Source organism: Tachysurus vachellii, chromosome 5 (genome assembly GCF_030014155.1).
Source record: "Tachysurus vachellii isolate PV-2020 chromosome 5, HZAU_Pvac_v1, whole genome shotgun sequence".
Classification (NCBI taxonomy): Eukaryota; Metazoa; Chordata; class Actinopteri; order Siluriformes; family Bagridae; genus Tachysurus; species Tachysurus vachellii.
In genome coordinates this window covers 22,179,295-22,199,312 of record NC_083464.1, presented here as the reverse complement: position 1 = coordinate 22,199,312, position 20,018 = coordinate 22,179,295, and the positions used below count along the sequence as shown (strand labels likewise).

General features: G+C 38.5%; 1 protein-coding gene across 4 annotated transcripts in view; it reads left to right on the top strand.

The window, feature by feature from the left end:
• Positions 1-20,018, top strand: part of hdac9b (histone deacetylase 9b) — a 36,402-nt gene that overhangs the window by 6,715 nt on the left and 9,669 nt on the right. For 2 of the 4 annotated variants that reach the window (XM_060870476.1, XM_060870481.1), the window contains exons 3-6: positions 15,777-16,018; positions 16,147-16,297; positions 16,742-16,865; positions 17,532-17,653. In XM_060870476.1, the coding sequence (XP_060726459.1) occupies positions 15,777-16,018; positions 16,147-16,297; positions 16,742-16,865; positions 17,532-17,653 (639 nt within the window). Of the gene's footprint in view, positions 1-7,769; positions 8,380-15,776; positions 16,019-16,146; positions 16,298-16,741; positions 16,866-17,531; positions 17,654-20,018 lie in introns of those variants that run through there. The other 2 variants (XM_060870480.1, XM_060870477.1) reach the window with 2 other exon arrangements.

Genomic DNA, 20,018 nt, shown 5'->3' with positions numbered 1-20,018 from the left:
GGAGAGCTAACTTGGCAGCGAGCTATAGAAATGAGATCTTATTAAATCAGCACTGCAGGTTGTCTTTGGCCACATGGACAAGGTCTCAGCTGAATGAGGTGAATTTAATTATATTAATATGCTGTTCTCTACTTTTATTCTCAGGTCATATTTATAGCCTCCTGTATTAAGCTGTGAAAATGAACTGGAATCAAAAAACCCTTTAGCAACCTGAAAGACTCTACATGGTAACAGACCTGATATACTGATTATATCTATATTTAAAAAATGTTCTAGATTTCCCAGTGTTTCTCTGACTCGTCATTCCAATGACTTGTCATTCCATAGCTGACCTGTTTGGCTGCATGCCATCATGTACTAGTATCAGCACAGTGACGGTGAGCTCAGTGTGTTTAAGAAACAGCACCAAGCCCTCTAGAATCATGGAAATATGCTCTTTCATTTTTTTTTTCAAATGTCACAGAAGAGATCTGAGAGATCAATGTGCTCCAGTGGTGGGACAGATTGATCGCTAAAAAATTTTGAACTGGCCGCATCCCCACAGTGACACCACAGTCACTCTGGTGCTATATATAGAGCCTGATCAATACACTCACACACATATACAATGGCATTCTCACTGCTTTCTGATCAGCAGTCCAGGCCCTTTAATCACTGGTCCACTACTGCCACCACTTTTGCCTCTAAATTCCTACAAGTATCAGTGACTAAAGATAAAATGGATAGAAAAACAATGCATAGGATTAGCTTGTCTCAAACCAAACTTAGCAATGCTGTCAGAACTCAACCTCTGATCACACATCATTAACAGACATTAGTGTTCTATAATGGTTTGGCTAACAAGCTGAGAAGTGACAAAATCTAATCAGTGCTCATCACTGACTTTGATTCAGATACAAAGCTGAAGGATCTACTCGGCTAAGGTAGACCAGGCAGCCTAGGTGCATCAAAAAGTTTCCTTTGTGTTACATAATTGTCCTAGATTTCCATAACATCTTTGCAAATATTCCGACATATCATTAGTGCAGCATCTGAAAAAAGTGCTTTCTGTGCATTATTTGATCCGACCTGTAAAGTGCTTTCCAACTCACCCCAAACATCTTGCAGGAAATACCAACAGGGGCCAGACAGTATAACCTAATAAAGCTCCACTGCTAGATCATTAGAACGGAAAGCCACTCCCATAATGTAGCCAGATGGAGGCACTAATTGGGTTTGGACGTGCGGTTTGCAGCACTGGTGCCTTTGTGCTTTTACGAGGCTGGCTGAGTGGCCGAAGGAGAACGATGCTGGGCTGAAATGGCAGAATTACACTATGGGCTACGACCTAGGTTGCTCTCTGTCTGTGTGGGCCAATTGGAAGGAGGGGTGGCTGAAATGGGGAGTGAGTAATGCGAGATGAAACTGATTTGGGAATGGGGATTATTTCACACATGCAGGGAAACGGTGAGGGAGAACTGATGCAAGTGTGTTTAGGGGCAGGAGGAATTGCTAGCCTGTGTATCTCCAGGTATCAGGGGAAAACATTTTAATGATGCCACAGCATGAAATGCTGCATCATAAGCCATGCTAATGTTCAAAAAGAAAACTGGGATGCACCTGTAACCAGGTATTCAGACCTGGGTTGCCTTGCTATCACCATCTGTGCTGAAAGCTGCACATCTGCCATCGCCACCCCAAAGACACATGATGAAATTCTACAGAAACAATACACTCATTTACGTATGCACATGTAACTAGAAAATTAGAGGTATTCACACCCACACAAGCACACATGTACATTACACAATCACTCATGAAAAGGTTCTTATTCCAATTATTTCTGTCTACAAAGCCTTCAGGGTAAAATTAGAGCCGAAGCGATGGCTAGAGCGACTCTGTAATGTGAAGAAAAACAAGTGAGCAGACCTTGATGCTGACACATTCTCTCCCACACAGATTGGTCATCTTCAATGGAGAGAAATTCTCGCTCTCTAGTTTGATCTAATTAGCCAAAGAGCAATATTTTAGCACCCTGAGGATGTCTAATGCAACATGGCCTTTCGATGGGTTGATATTAGGACATTTTATGAAAACAAAATGTGCTGAGCTTTTATGGAGGGAATAATCTTGGCATTTGGTTTCCTAAGAAAAATACCTCTAATGTTCTGAAAGTGTGTGTGGGTGTTACTGTGTAATTGTGCACCAAAGTGCATCAGACCTACAGCACTCACCCCATAACATGGCCTGAGCGCTGAAAGTGTGAGAATAACATCCTCTTTTATAGTGAAGACATTTTCTGATCAAGTATGAGATTAAAAATCGAGTCAAGATTTCTTTTTTACTTTCACATAATGAGACCCAAGATGAATTACAGTGTCCTTTCCATGATGCATATCTCTCATGTCCTCTTTATCACCCTACAATTGTCTTGTATTTAAATTTGGAAAGGATAAGGAGGGGCTCTTGGGGGCTGTGATGAGTTAACCTGAGGGATCGAGAGCGGCACCAGCTGGCACACTGACGCTCACACTTAAATTGTTTAATAGGACTACAGTGAACAAAGGCCACCTCTGACGCAGGAAAGCTATAACAGGCTCTTCAACCTCTTTACAGCCCATCAAGACTGCTTGCTATCCCAAAACACACACACACACACACACTCACACACAATATTCTAATTTTAGTAAAGTAACCAAGATTTGAAAGGGAAATATAAATATACAAGTTAATAAAGAGCAAGAACTGTGAGTTGTGTAGCCAAATCAGTTTCTAAGCTGAAAATGGTACACAGAGGATTGTAAATCCTGAAATAAACAGTACACCTTTCGTTACATCTGATTAGCAGATAAGCATTTGCTATTTTTGCTGCTTTTTAACCCCTTATAGTCCCTGGTTGTTCCGTTTTGCTACTGAAATAACCCTGTGATTGTAAATTTATTATGACTTACTCCAGAAGTATAGGGACACTAATAGGAATTGTGAATTGTGTAGTAGAATACAAATCTTGATTTGCTGACTGGGCCTGAGGATTAATGGCTTAATTGGCTAGTCATTTTCTATTTTGCACAAACCCTTTATCTTCATTGCAAGCAAGCTAATATACACCACACACATTTGAATGAGTTCTTTTAATATGCAGTTCGGTACATGCATAGGGATATTACCCTTAAGTGAAATGCTAAGCACTTCTTGAATATTCATATTTATGACATTAACACAAAGGTTATGTCTCCTCTAGTTCTGTTCCAGTGCATCTGGTCTAGACAGCTGCTATAAAAGCATGGTCAAGAATATTTCAGTCTCAAACATGTATTTGTGCTGTTATTCAACTCATCTTTACTATATTGCGTGTTTTCTTACATGGAATTTTTGTCTACATATAGATCAGCATGTATTAGCATGTACAAAAAAAAAACCCACACACACACAAAGTACTTTCCTTCTCTAACTTAATGGAGCCTGATGAAGTTATTGCTGTGTAGAAAGCACAGTGTGAGCACCACACTTTGTGAGCTAGTGTTCTAGTGTTTGGACAGATGGAGGGCTTGGGCACTCAACTAGTGAGAATTGCTAGAATCGTGATCCTGAATACGCCTGCACTGACGCTACTGATGCTCCAACATGCTAACAGGTGCTGGAGACATTAGCGCTGAATAATCATTAACCACGATCAAGCTGGCCTTAGTCACATGAGGGATTTGTCTGTGTTTGGTTTCACGAATGATGATTATACTACAGAATACAATTTATTTAAGTATGGATATTGGATACTAGATATTACTATTACAACATACTGAATCTCGATTCGAACCAGAGCCCCGTTTTGTATTGTCCATGTTCAGCAAAAAAATTTCTGTCATGTCACACACTACAGCGATGCTTAATGGCTCATCTAAATGTAGAAACTCAGAGCTTGTAGAAATTGTAGTACTTTTATTTCTACCTAGTCCACTAGTGTCAGTATTTTCTTAGAATTTTTCATTGTTAACCATCTTGAATTCAACCACCTGATTTGATTTGTTTTTAGCCATTATATCATATATTATATATGCAGGGAAATGTGTCATTTACAGACAACGACAATCATATTGTGGGACATACAGTAAAGAGTAAATCTTTATACTAGCTTAAGCTGCCACTATAATAACCATATAAATCAGCATGTAACAAAGAATAAATGAATAACTTGGCACACAAATTTAAAACACTTCGTCGTCACCTGATTGGTTGGATTCTACAAGATTTCTGCCTGAAACAAACCCATCCTAATGCTCTACTTCCCTCATGGAAAAAGAAAGACATTGTGCTTACATCTACAGTATGTAGGTGACAATGAGTACTTATGAGGATCAGCTAAACACTAGAATTTCCAAATTATGTGTAGTTTACAGAATAGACTCATTTACATAACATTCTTAAAATCTATAGTTGCACACTAGTTGTCTGTTATTGGAGGGACATCGACTTTACAACTTTGTGCCCCTAAACTCAACAAAATGATCTGTGATTGGTGCTTTATATGTCAGTCAGACACCTTCTTGGGCAGTCCTTGGCTAATAAATGCTGAAATGGACTTTTTGCACTCAGTCTAAAGGTCTGACTACTTGAGACTATCTTAATCCGGGTGTATTGATCATCACTTTTCGTTCCAGAAGACCAGATTGGTTTCTATTTCCAAAACAGGTGCCGTTTTTCTGTTTGCTTGCTTCCTTGTTGAGTACAAGTACAAAGCGACCTCACATGTGCAGCCTTTAAAAGGTCCCTGATATGTCACACCCTTCTTTCCATTCTTTATAAAGAGTTGAATTAGACTTATCATGTATAACATTCTATCCTTTGATTCCTTCTAATTTTCCTATTGTTATGTTTGCACTGTCAACATAACAATATGTTCGGTGGCAAACACCTTGCGTGACAGTAATCGTAGTAAACTCTACTATTCTCACCATGGCTCACTGTGTCCTTAGAACGGGTCGTTGAAGCGTATTGTTAGCATTGAGCATTTCTTTATCTAATAATCATTCATAATTCTAATAATCAGAATTTGTAACATATAACAACTCGACAACTCAGTGAGAAGATAGTATAGCTGCCTCACATATTGACCCTGATCTTCTCTTAGTGGCTGCTTCTCATTCTCTAAATGATAACTCTAGCTGAGAGAGCAGATAGCCTCTCATTGTGAATTTGTGGATCAGAGTAGTATCAGCCAGTTGAAGCTGCATCCTACTGCCTTTGAATGCAGATGAAGATGCACTATGCTTCAGGCTATAAGGCTGAAGGTGTATGTGGTAGCATTTTCTACAGTATGTTTTCTATTTTCTCTCTCTCTATCTCTCTCTCTCTCTCTCTCTCTCTCTCTATATATCTATATATATATATATATATATATATATATATATATATATATATACATATATATATTTGCCTGTGTGTAAGACTAGGGAAATCATGTGCATTATTGCATAAATTACATGATAATGGTGTTTAAAATGGGACATCCTGCTGTTTGTGCGCTTTTAGGAGCGCAATATTGGGGTAAGCCTAATGGTTATGTGATAGCAGTTCAGTAGGCATTGTATTCCATTAAATGGCATTCTGTGCACATTATAGCTGGGCAGCTCAAACAGAAGCATCATTTAAATGATCATTTTTGGTGATTTCTCTGAGTGACTACCCCTTCAACAGAGAGCTGTATCAAATTGTTGAGTGACACTTTTCCGTAACAGTTATCAGTATCAGAACACTGATTTATTCTCATCCTTGAGCAGGTCTCGCTCTCAGTGGAGAAATACAATATTTGAGCAATTTTATCTCACTGTTATTCAGAACAGTATTAGCTTGTTAGTATTGGCATAGGTATTAAACCTTTGAGCTTTTGATCCCTTATCAAGGCCCTAAAACCTCTCAGCCCCAGAGACAACATATCATGGCAGATCCTTTGTTCTAAGAGTTTCCAATCTTATCTACAAAGCTGTAGTTCCTAATTGATTAGAACAAAAACATCCCACACTGACCCTTTGAGGATAAGACTGGACTCTTCTGCTTTGTTAAAACCAGAGTGAGGCTAAGCAATGATTATAATGTATTTGTATAAGTGACAGCACAATTATGTTTTCTTTCATTCTAAATATAAAGGCAGTATCAAGTGTTTTTTGACGATCGTGTAATATTAGCACTACATTCTATATGAATGTTGTGTGTCACTCTCTGCTGAAGTGCAAAACATGTTAGAATCCCTTGTGATGACTCTGATATACGGCCTTCAGTCTTTCTACAGGAAACCACACTGGTAGTTCAGAACAAAAAGAAATAGAATGGAAGGATATGTACTGTATGCAAGCATGGTTCTATTGTGGATAATTGTGACAGGCTACAGATCGCGGGGTCACGGTCACAACTTTGCCATTTGTACACAGCAAGGAAATGAGCAAATAGAAATTCTCCACTAGTTCCAAAGGAAACGTATTATTATATTTGACAAATAATCTTAAGTGCACTTTTGTGTTCTTTGGTGTAGCAAAATGATGAGAGCATAAACTGTCTGTCCAGCTGAAAAACCACAAATAACATAGCATCAATCCCCTCTAACCCCAATCTGTTGGAATGTGACAGCACTGTTTTTACTAAAATAGGACTGAAAAATGATCAATTTACATTGTAAATACTAACATCCTGCTTTCTGTATTCTTTTTAGGGCTGCTTTGAGATGCTTATCTCTCATCTATTCTACTCTAATTATTTGAGCTCTAAATTGCTCAACAAAATAAACACATTTCTGAGCCTTATGCCTTGTATTCAGACAAATGATAACTTCGTCATGAAGCTTCGCTTACATTTGGCTGTACATAATGCTTAATGAATGTGTTATGACTATCACAGTTGTACAATAATATAGTAAATTGTACAAGAACACTTTGTCTATTTGTTCATGAGAAAGCTTTAAAAATGATTGAGGTTTAGACAAAAGCCCAGTTTACCCCATGATCTTAGATGTATTAGGTTGGACATTTAAGCAAAGTTTGACTTCATTTCCAACTTGTCAAATGTTTACCAATTTTGCTTTCAGCTTATTTTTATTGGGTTATTCATTTTATTGAAATAGACAGTGACTACACAGTAAAACAAACTGGACGGTGTTTAGTTTTGGAAGTAAGAGATCTGGCTTTGATTGATGTAGTTTTATGGGTTAACAAACAAGGCCAGGTTTAAGCAATTATCAAAAAAAAAAAATCATCCTGCTGTAGGTTTTTTAATCAATAGATACAGAGAAGTAACAGAGATAATATAGAAAATAATTTAAAGTTTGTTCATGATTTGCAAATAGCAACAGCAAAAAGGCTTGTTTTCTGCTATGCTAAATATGCCCTCAATACGGTCTAAGTTTCTGCACATAATCCATGTGAACGTCACAGCACAGCTGCATAAAGGAGCCAAATGTCAAGCAAAATGCAGACAAATTATATTTATCTCTCAAGAAAGCGGGTTGTGTGTCTTTTTAAGGAGGCCAGAGGGAACTGTAGAGAGGGAAGAAAATAGAAAAAAAAAAAGGAGAGTGATAGAATAAGAGAGTGAAAGAGAGAGAGACATGCCTTCTGGCAGAAATACGAGGGGCCACAGCTGTGTTTGGTGTGGTATTTTTAAATGCATCAATGCCGCTCCAATCCCTGAGCCTCGCCTGATCTATTTATAGCCAGGGCTGGCCATTGTTCTATTTCTGTCACCTGTGGGCCATGCCACTGTTGATTCACATGCAAATGAACCTCCTCCTTTCTACAGTAAGCTGCTCTGAACCAGACAGAGCTATAGAGAGAGAGGAGACGAGAAAAGAAAGAGAAATGAAAATCAGAACACAGCTGACTGTTTGACATGCAACTCCACAGATGCAGTGAATGGTCTTTGGTTCAGCCATTTTGCAGGGAAAAGCAGAGGAGAGGACAGGAGAAGACTTAAACCACTAAAAAGTAAACGGATAAACCCTTTTCTGAAGTGCTCCAGCAGGAGATGGTGAAGCCCTCCTGCTGATTCCTTGACGCGTGGAGGAGAGGTGAAAGGGAGCAAAGAAGATAGCAGGGGAGGAACTGTTTGTGTTACCAAGGGAGGAGTTGTCTTTCTCACGTAGTGTCACCAGTGAGGAGGAGGCAGAAGCGAGTGCTTGTGGTCTCCTCAGAGAGAGAGTGAGAGAGAGAGCGCGAGAGAGAGAGAGAGAGAGAGAGAGAGAGGACAAGGAAGGGCTGCTAGTGTGACAGAAAGAGTAGGGCAGGCAATGTGCCGCTGACTGGAGTATGCTACAGACCATTTACGAGGGTGACTCCTACTTCTCCAGCGACAGCTTTGGCAAACTCCGGCTGCCTCAGGAACCTCACAACAGTGACATGCACAACGTTAACAACTCAGGTGATTTTCAATTCTCTCTCTCGCTCTCTTTTTCTCTGAAAAGCATGCACTCTCTACTTCTACACTTCCTGTAAGTGGAGCTCTTAAAAACTTGTATCAACAACAGCAGTATGACTAGTTGCTGGATTAACAGGTACTGCCCCTGTCATGTGCTTAATGGCATGTGCACTGCGTGTCTGTCTTGCTTGTGGAGCTGTCCTGCATCTGACTCGTATCCAGGAATAGGATCTCTGTTTAAGATATAACACCGATTTGTTATAAATAGAATAAACGAGGCATGCAATGTTGTCTAGTAATAGTGCTGAACTGTAATGACATGCAGTGTGGTAAACAGTAAAGTGTATTAAGAGCTATAGCTTGTGCAGGGGCACTGAAGCAGAGACAGGAAACAGACTGACAGAAATACAGTCGACATGAAAAGCATGTTACTTCTGATATTTGTCAAAGACAATGTGCAGGTCTATTATGGAGCTGGGTCTTTTGCTGACATCATGGCATGAAGTTTTTCATCACTTTTTAGATAACATCACTTATTTCTCTATTTTTGTTCACATTTACAGATGTTTAGAAGGCTGCTAAAGAGTTCTGGGAAATTTACAATATAACACTGCAATATGTTTGTTTATTTCTATTTTTTTTATTTATTCAGGAGGTCAAGTGCAACTTCACAGAAGCCTGAGTTATTACAGATCTTAGCTTAAAACGTGAAAAAAAAAGCTTGTACCTTAGCTTAAAACGTGCTGCTCATTTTAGAAACATCACAATGTTTATTGCACAACACAATAGACATTTAGGTTAATGCAATACATGTAAACTGCTCAAATATACCATGCCTATAGTTCCAAAAAAATCCTGCCAGAGAAACAAGTTGTCATCCTCGATGAGGCTCAAAAAAACCTGTTGTACGGCTGAACTAAACGATTTGGGTCAGTAAGGCTGAACTCTAAAATGAGACATGGGTCTAAAAAAAGCCTGAGGATATTAACCTTAAATCCTTCAGGTAGCCTAATTCAGTATTAGCTTAGGATAAGTAAAAGCTTTGAGAAAGCATATATAGCGTGATACGTGCATACTTATGCGTATGTATGTGGTTTAATAGGCTCTTGCACGCAGCAGGCTGTTGCTTAGACTGTGGGTCAGCTATTTTTAGCCATGTTATTTTCAACTTCTGGCATTAGGGTGCTAAGATTAGGCACCACTTCATCTGTTATCATTCCATCTCAAAACGCTCCTAATATAACTATACACTGGAACATATATTAATAGTATTTCTTTTTTTATAGTATTCTTTTTTATTTGGTCTCAAGTGGTATGCAAATGATGTGTTGTTATCGAGAAATGAACTATCTTGTGCTTCCGCTTGAGAACGACTTGAATTTTGAGTTTCCCTCTCTGTAATTTTATTCATTCTCTTACAACATGCACCAAGATGGTCATTTTTATCTTTCTAGCATTCCATCCACTCAGTATTGTTAGTAGTAATTATGCTGTCATAGTGAAAGCAACAGCCTAACAGCCTGGTCTCTGCTTGAGGTAAAATGACAAAGAAACAGTCATCACACAAAAAAAAAAAAAAAAAAAAAGCGTTTTAAAAACCTTCTAGTGCTTTAAATTACAAGAAAGCATAATCAGTTGGATGCAGTACTGTGTTGGATTGCAAAAATCAGTCACTCTTTATTTTATCCCCATCTCTCCCACTCAGCTTCTGTGACTCTGATGCGGTTGAATGAGGAGCAAATCCACGCTAATTAATATTCTAATGAAAACACTCTCTATAAGTTGAAGACACTCAGCTGCATCAAAGAGTAGAAAATAAAAACACGACTCTGACAGCCCTCCATTACAGTCGGAGGAAAATTACTATTGAAGCATATTAAACTTATGACTTCCTGTAATTTGATGCTGGGCAAGAGTGGGTTTTATTTCTAAAAAAAAAAAAAAAAAAGAGAGAGAGAAAGAGAGAGAGAGAGAAAACAGGAAGAAGGGCCACTTAATTTTTCACAACAGTGTCCTTTCTAGTCATTTGACATGTTTTTTTTAATTTTTTTAGTTAAGTTAGATTCTGTTCTTTCCAGACCACTGATAATGACATATCTCTTTCATCTTGAAGTACCTGTGATGATATTTAAGATGACAAGATCGGTCTGTTTCACTCCCTTCTCCGTGCTTCACTTTAGATGCTCAATGTTCTTTGACACATGCCTTTCACACATCACTGTTGATAGATTTGTGATACCCGTGTTTGTGGTGTCAGTGACAGTTTAACTGGTGTGACTTGTTTTCTAAGCTTCATTATTACCCTATGACTATAATGGAGAGATGGTTAAAGACAATAAAGACAAAAATCTTTATTCATTCTAAATCAGACATCCTATAAATACCTGGGTATTAATAATTGAGCTTTGTTCCATTGACGGATTAATTATTTCACATTAGTGCTTATAACCTAGTAAAAAAAAAAAACAAAGATTATAAAGCTTAAAGTCTTAAATTTGTGCCAGGAGCCAGATCAAGATCAAGCATGTGTATGTAAATAGAATACACAAATTCCTGCTTTCCCCCTTTTATCCTATATATTGTGACAACAGTACAGCTCCTTGGAGGTATATATTTTATAGTCAAGAATATAATACATATATCCTATAGTACGTGAGCTTTAGCTGAAAGTTTAGTGGTGCTGCTGTTTTAAACCTGCTTGCAGCACAGCATATTGTCATCTTTAATAAGTGTTCCAGCATCCATCTCAGACAGGCAGGAAAATATCTTTCAGTGCTGCATCTTATATGAGAGCAGTATGGCACTTAAATGAGGCTCGGGTATCTAGATTTAGACCGAATTTTGATTTGTTTCTAAAGATGTATAGACTGTTGGAGAATGTTTTTTTTTCTGTTTTGGAGGGTTTAATTATATTGGATGATTGGGGAAAAAAATAAGATGTAACTGACCTAGTGGAAACTGCTGAGTGATTCGTTACTGGGCAAGTTTTTCCACATAATGTACATTATTAGAAGGTCGAATCTACAAATATCGATTATTTTGTTGTCTCTTTACGTGAATTCATAAATATTCTACACCAAAGGGTTTTAGAGAGAATTCTAAGTTAAATCCTTCGAGAATGGAATAAATCCTCAACTATTCAAAGAGCTGCTTGAAAAAGCCTTTATTTTTAAGAGTGTACAGAGAGTTGTTACCCGAAGAGGACAGGATGAAATAGCAATTTGTGAGATGTTGTCAAAGTGTTTCTCTCATTTATATAACGAATCTTTCATGCATTTTAACTTTAATAAATGAAATTGCATTGGTATGAAAGCTGCAGACAAAATCCAATGCAAATAAAGGCTGAAATATGTTTGGCCCAACATAAGAATTCAATATAGAATTTGATTATCGTATTTGCAGTTAATGTCTGATATTCTAGTAATGACATTTAATTTACACACAGAAAGGCTTAGGAGTAATTTAGGATCACAGGCAAATCAAAAACAATTCCTTGAACTGCATAAATATATTTAACCTGATGCAATAATGGTGTAAAAAGATAAATATCACTTACCTGACATGCTTTTTCACCCTCTAATACAGCATTTAAAATGACATTACTATTAGAAAGATTCATTCGAATCTGTGACGAAATGGATTTGAAAATGCAACACATTTCACAGCCTTCATCCTGCCAGTTCTGTCCATCGGGGCATTGTCTAAAACATGGTGGCTGAGAGTACATGAACAATTCTGCACACAATATGATCAATCTCAATTACAGATACATTAGATACATTTGGTTCTGGTCAGCTTTAGGCTTGCATTAACCCAACAGACCAAAATGAGGTGATTGTTATGTTTATAAAGAATTGAAAATACTTGGAAGTGCATATGCTAATCCCTCAAAACAAATTAGCATGCTTTCATTTAGCAGTGTGTGGGAGGCTTACTAATGTGTGTCTGGATTTACCAGAGCCCCAAGCCTTTTATCAGTGTACTCAACAGTAATTTGAGACAGATCAGCATGCAATTAATGCCCTGACCAGTGACTCATAGTTACAGCAGTCACCCTACACTTCGTAGCAGCCTCTAGGGAGAAGCAGGGTTTGGCATGCTGTGCATTGTAGATCTTTTGGTGCCAAAGACAAATTGTAAGCAAATTGTCTTTCATAAATCTAGTGTTTATCAGCTGACGGCACTTCCTCGCTGTGTCCCTTTTATACAACCATCTGAAACAGAGAGTAGTAAAGATCACTCAATACAAACTAATAGCAACTCAGTAGGTTATATTACTCTCACACACTGGGTTGTATGTAAGAAGCTGGCTTTTAGCGCATTACATAAATTCAGCGGGGACTCTAATTTTTGCCTGAGTTAAAATAGCTAGGTGGCCTCGCAAGTGTGATAGTCTTTCACACATTATCTATATTAAGGGTTTGCTCAGAAAAGTAGTTATATTTAACCTACTTGCTGCTAATTCGGTTTATTTTTGAATTATTTTCACAACAGCAATTTGCAATACATCAGCTGATCTTTTATATGTGATAACTGTTGCATATGGAATTATCACCTTAATGGTTTAAGGCCAAAAAAATAAAGTAAGTGTGTGTGCGTGTGTGTGTGTGCACTGCTGAGAAAAATACATATGTCACCTTCTGGGGTGTCAAAACCAGGCGATATAAAAAGCACTGCTGTAATAGAGGACATGCTGTCATAGGTTTGTGTTTATCTCTATATTATAAAAGACAGTCTTTTTCAAGGTCTCAGATAAAGAAAGTGTATTGGGAATACAACAGAAGATCAGGCCTCTATGGAGTTAAGAGCCTTTCTCAAGGGCACAAAAACAGCTAAATTTAACCCAGTGTTCCCAATGCTCTGGCTGGAATTTGTACATAGAACCATAATCCACTGAGCTTTAGCTGATCCCTGTGACTGACCATGGATATGCCTTGTGCAGATCATTGTGCTTATAATGTATTCCAGTCATTACTGTATTCTACATACTTGAAACTCTCAGAATAGCACACCTAAATTCTTGTTTTTGTCTTCCTTTAAATGCAGACCTGACAATGACATCAGTGGCTTGTTCTATTTTAAAAGTATGACCTCATCAGCATGAGATTTGAATTGGTTTCCAGGCATAATATAGATTCCAGACTTCTACATCATCCTCATCTTTTCAGTAATGCCACAGTCTGGGTAGGGTAAGAGGCTGAAAGCTTGTGGTAACAACAAAAAACAAAAAAACAAACAATAAACCTTTCAAACTAATGACACTAGTTGAGCATGAAGCCATACAGGTATGACTAAATCAAGGTGCATCTTTTTAATGACAGCACCAAGCCAGCAGTGTCGGGGAGGCGCAAGGAGACAGGAGATAAATGAGATATTACAGCTGCACGCAACAGGAAACTGCAGGTAACTGTGGCTATTTTTAGCTCCGCAGGGGCAGTGAGCCAGATGCCTGTGACTCAGAGCTGCTGCTCATTGGCTAGATACAGGAAGGATAAAAAGACACAGCAGGGCCATGCTACTAAAGAGCCTGTTTATAAGTGCTGTCACAGACCAGCCTCGAGCATTCCCCTATTATAGGCCCAGAGCTCTGTATCCTTCTGAACTAACCAGGACTCTTGACTCTTAAAGTAGGGCATGTTTCATAATGGAAAAATTGAATTAAGCGTTTAACACCAAGAAAAAAGCCTTTCAAAGTCTTGGCACCCAGAGCAAGCACCTAGCGTGCATTTGTAGCAGTGAGTATCTAGTGTGTGGGAAAGAAGCTTTAACGATTGCATGTGCGACACAAAACACCACTCAATATCCTCAGAAAGATTAGTCGTAGTTATGTTGTCCATGTTGCCATAGCAGCCTGGTTTAGGGTGGTGAATAGGGTGTGTGGGTTTGTCATAGCCCTAGATTGCACCACTTGCTTTTATGTTGCTATTTATACCTGACTCGTCAGTGCCGCATGCAGACATTTTTGACTGCGGCATTCTGAACAACAAAACAGGGTGCTGAAATAGTTTGCCAATAATGAGTGAGCTGCGGCTTTCGTCACTGCGAGCGCCTCACCTTAACAACTTGCATGGAAAAACTGGGATGTCGCAAATAATCTGGCTGATACACAGGCTACTGTAAAATTGACATTTTTTCAGTGACAGCAGCAGATGACTGTGTTTGGGTCTGTCTTGTGTGTCTGTCTTTTAATATTCACACTGTATATTGAACAACCTTTCAAAAACTCTGTAGGTGTGTCGGTCTGTTACGAATGCATATAAAAGGTGGATTTGAGATGACACTGGAATGTTTTTCAGAGCTCAGCATTTTATACACATTACATCTTTGCACTGTGTGGTCTTGCATATTGATTTTTTGCACTACCAGCCAATTACTCTAGCTATTTCTCCAAATGTTACATGTTTTCAGTTGTGAAATTTTCTCAAAATGTTATCCGTGAGTCACTCTTTTAGATTTCAGCTTTGCCAGATTTGACATTTCAAAATGTATGCAGAAAGATGAGACATTTACTGGCATCCAGACCAAATCTGTATATTTGCATATGAGCGTGTTTGGATGACAATGTAACTATCATAGGTGAATATTGGGTTTGTTGGTTTGAGGTGTGTAAAATGACCAGCTGTACTGTCTAATAGAGCTACACATAATAAAATTCTACTCTATTGGTTGATGCGCTATAGTTAACTATGAAAAACAGCCAGGAAAGTGTGACATTATTTGTATTCTTCTGTCTTGCGCACACCCTAGTTCAGGTTTGCTATGCAGCCAGGGTTTTGTTTGCTCTAGGGCTCTTTTTGTAAGACCCATATCTCAGTAATTGCTTATTCCCCCGCAGAGGAGACACGCAGCCGCAGTTGGATATGATGCTTGTTTGCCTCATCCTTTCTGAGTGTGTCATCCAGGCTTGCTATTGATTTCCACTGCTTTGCCGGCTATTTATAGAGCTTCAGGGACCTGAGGGATGCCCTCTTGCTTTGTATCCAGCTTATTATTTGTAATGAGCCACAGGTTGAAGAATATAGAAGCAATCTTTCCGTAATGGTGAACGCTTGGAGGAGGGAATGTGGCAGGGGAATAAGGGCAAGAAACACACACAAACAGACCATCCAAATAACAAACGAGGTTATAGCACAGCGCTTTGTGCCAGAGCCAAAAGGGGTCAGCAGCATGGCTGATGCTTGAAGACAGCCTGAGCTGTACATCTTACAGTTCGTAGTAGGGAACTGCACAGGCATTAGAGCTTTATGTGGAGCAGCTCTCTTTTCACTTCTTGTTGCATTTAAATCAAATTTATGCGTATCCATTCCACCCTTCCTTCTTTACAAATACTGGATGCATGTTGTGGTAACTTCAATATTTCAGCTAACAGACTTTTAATCTGTCCTCTATCATATTCTCAGTGGATGTTAAGCCTGAAGTACCGTTGACACTGGAACCTGCGTCTCCACTAGACCTGCGGACAGATGTGAGGATGCCGGCCGGGGGCTCGGATCCCAACGTGTGGGAGCGACAGCTGCAGCAGGAGCTGCTCCTCATTCAGAAGCAGCAGCAGATCCAGAAACAGCTTCTCATAAACGAGTTCCAGAAGCAGCATGAGAACCTGATACGCCAACATCAGGTCCAGCTGCAGGAGCACCTCAAGGTGAGGACATGACCATGAGAATGCTGAAAAATCTGCCCCACAAATAACCTGTGGCTTATAACATATCTCTTTCTGGTCATAAGTACTTCTAGTTATGCAGAATACGTTATAACTGATGTATTTTTCAGCTGCAGCAGGAACTGCAAGTGATGAAGCAGCGACAAGAGCAGCTGGAGAAGGAAAGGAAGTTGGAGCAGCAAAACCAGGAAAGGGAACTGGAGAGACATCGACGCCAGCAGCAGGTGCTAATCCTCAGGAGCAAAGAACGGGCACGAGAGAGTAAGTGTTCAACTCCAATTCATTACACAACATTAATATGTCAGTTAGGAATGACCATGTTAGTGCTCTTTTTTCAAACTCAGAAAACACAGAAACCTAATCCACTCTCTAAGGGTGCTCTATCTTCATTGTCCAGTAGGGGGAGATGTTTATTCGTTTGTTTAATGAGAGTTCTGCAACAGCATGACAAATTTGAGGTCTGCTTGTAAGGACATGCCATTGTATGTGTACGTCATTGTACATGCATGTGCATTTATATGTATAGCTTAATAGTCTAAATCATTTCAGTAATTATCAGTAAATGGCATTAATGATTTTTATCTTAAATTAATGACATTTATTTTTTCCCCTGCCAGAAAATGGCTTTACTAATTCAGTGCATGTGCAGACAGTAATAAAAAAGTGTATGAGCCACAGGATGAGTGCTGTCCTTTGGTTTGACAGGTGCAGTGGCCAGCACAGAAGTTAAGCAGAAACTACAGGAGTTTTTGCTGAGTAAATCCACAAAGGACACAGCCTCCAATGGATCTTGTCATACATTCACACAGAACTCCAAACTGTGGTTCACGTAAGTAAAGAAAACCTGACATCTGATATCTGGGGGAACAACATGAGCTTGTTGTAGATTATTATAGAAAGTTGGAAATGATGAAGATAGCTTTGTGACTGTAATTATCATGAACAGTTTTGCACTCATGTCTCCATCAGTGAACAGTCGATATCTTCAAGACGATATACTTCATTTTCAAACTAGACTGAAATTCCTGGTTATGCAATTGTACAGAGAGAGAAGGGAAATTCTTTATAACGTCCGGTGTCAGATTTGAATGGGTTCCCTTTTGAGTCTGGTTCCTCTCAAGGTTTATTCCTCATATCTTCACAGCAAGTCATTGCACCCGTTGCCTTTGGCTTGGTCAATAGGGAGAAATTTAGAAATGAATCATTAATCACATCATATCCTGAGTTTATATTTTTCTGTAAAGCTGCTTTGCAACAACGTCCACTCTTAAAATAGATTTTATGCACATAGATTTTTAAATTGAATTATAAATCTGTCATGCGGATGATAAAAACTAATTACATTTACAGAAATGAGTACAGAGGTGTGGGATCATGATAATATTAAGCGCTATATAGTCTGACACCAATGTGAAATTAGGCACAGTGGGACATTAGAGTGATTTATAGCTGGAAGGTTAGTTAACAGTTCAGTTTGTGTCTCCTTTCTGTTCAGGGCCTCCCATCACACCTCTCTGGAGCAGAGTTCACCTCCTCTGGGAGGAGTGTCACCGTCGTGTAAATTCCCTTTGCCCTCTCTACCAGACTGCAGAGACGATTTCCCTCTGAGGAAGACTGGTAGGACTAAACTATGTTTGAAATGTGCATGATGTATGATTTACAATCATAATAAGACCAGGCTTAGCTGATAGAGAATTACACATAGTGTATTTTAATATTCAAATGTATTCCTTTGGGCAGCACTTGCCCAAGTTGCCACAGCTTATGAATGCTAGCATGTATATTTACATTTATGACATTTGGCAGACCTCCTTATCCAGAGCGGTGTACAAAAGTGCTTTGAAGCCTCTATCGCTGAATACATTTACACTGATTCACTATGTTACAGACTTAACATACCATCAACCTAAATATCCTTAAATAACCTTTTTTTTTTTTTTTTTTTTTTTTTTTTTTTTTGCTGATTACTTAATTCATCAGCAAGTACATATTTCCTTTGGAAGAGTAGATGCCAAAGTAATCATTCTGAAACAAATTCTAGTGAAGTACCATGGATTTATTTTCATCCCACAAAAATGTAAAATCAGCTCTAATGTGACCTCTCTTAATCTGTTCCTCTGAAATGGCAGTCTAGTTCATTTCTAAACTCTATGTCAAGTCAAGTCAAGAGGCTTTTATTGTCATTTCAGCCATATATACTGTAGCTGATGAAGTACACAGTGAAATGAGACAACGTTTCTCCAGGATTATATAGCGACAAAACCCAAAGACAGAGCTAAGGACTTAAGTAAGTCCTAGCCACAAAAAAGACAAACAAGACAGTGGAGGACAAAATACAAGACATTACACAAAAACAGTATAGAACTGATATCAATTCTCAGCCATCAATCAATGTAGAAATGATTTTTTTTGCTAGATACTTTACTCTGGAATGCCGGTGTAGTGACATTCTGGTTCAGTGTTCGTATAACTTTAGTAATTAAATTCTTCCGAGTTCAGTTTTCCTGCTTACCGCCCATAAGCAGTAACACCACATCATGCTTCTCAGAAAGAATGAAGTTAATTCATTTCTCCTGAAATATGAAAGCCTTCGGTTATTAAAAAAACTCCCTGACTTTTCACAGAAATCAGCTCAGGTTTGTTGACCCAGCCTCAGAGTAAGCCTCATGGGAAGTCAGCATTAACATGACTTATGGCTCCCTCTTGGTTTTGGTCAGTCGTAAGCTCGCGCCAAGACGAACAGTTCATAGCAGTGCCATGAGGTCAGCGAAATGACATTACATTCCTTTCCCCTTGTGTCCATTTGAATTATGATGGTAAACAATTATACCGGTTAAATTACTTTCCCACATGGACAAGCATGTTGTACACAATTTAGAGATCAGGCAACAGAGGTAGAATCCTGAGGCACTCAGGTTAACAAAACTAATCTGAGACATTTAAATCATATACACACACACAAAAAAGAAGGGTGTTTATTGTCTTCAATTTGTTTATCCCTTGAAAATATTTTTATGTTGGCATACAAAACGTTTATCCCACTGTCAATTTGTCAGGATTATAGAAAAACCTGGCACAAAAATAAAAGTGTGGAGCCAATACTATACCACAAGAATTTAGCAGTTCTTGGGTTTGAATTCATAATGCAGGGGAATTCGGTTTAGATAGATTTTAACCACAATTTATATCCTTCTGGGGTAAACTGAACAGACTAAATTGAATGTCAGACTCTGTTTCAGACAAATGTGACTGCTGTTAAGTGTAACTGTACCAGTGCACCAGATCCTTCCCTTTAGCTCTACCACTGATCTTGTGCTGAATATTAATGTCAGACATCACAACTAGTTAAAGGTGAAGTCATTAATAATATTTATTATTCTTTCTTTCATATCAGTTTACTTTCAGAAAAGTTTGTAAAGTTGTTTGCTAAAAGCCAAATATTACCACTATTAATATCAGCACATATACTGTAGTATACTTACTAGTGTCTTAAAAGAACACTAGGAAGAAAGAAAAAGGATAGTTTTGATTTCAATTTTTTTTTTTTGGAGTGAAGGTTTTTTTTTTTTTTTTTTTTTTTTAGCAAAGGATTCTGGTACTTTCCTGTGATTTTTTTTTAGACCTAGTAGTACACAGGTCTATATAATTATTCTAGATTTCCTCCTGTTAGGCAATAAATATATAAATAAATTCGCATCATGCTAATGTTGGAAGACAATGATAAACAGATACTGTAAGTCCCTGATGTTCTTTCAACCGACAAAAGGACAAGAAGTTTGCCAGCATGCTTACAACTTTTCACCTACTGTGTCTAGACTAGAATAATGCGATTTTGGCCCACTGATGCTGCCTTGCACAGGAATAGCCTGGCTTAATGAAAGGTGAAGAACTACCCTCTCTAGTCTTGCCCCAGTTATCAAGCATGTGGAGCAGGTGCAGTTGAGATGAGGAGGATTTAACTTGGTTTACGTGAAACAGCGGA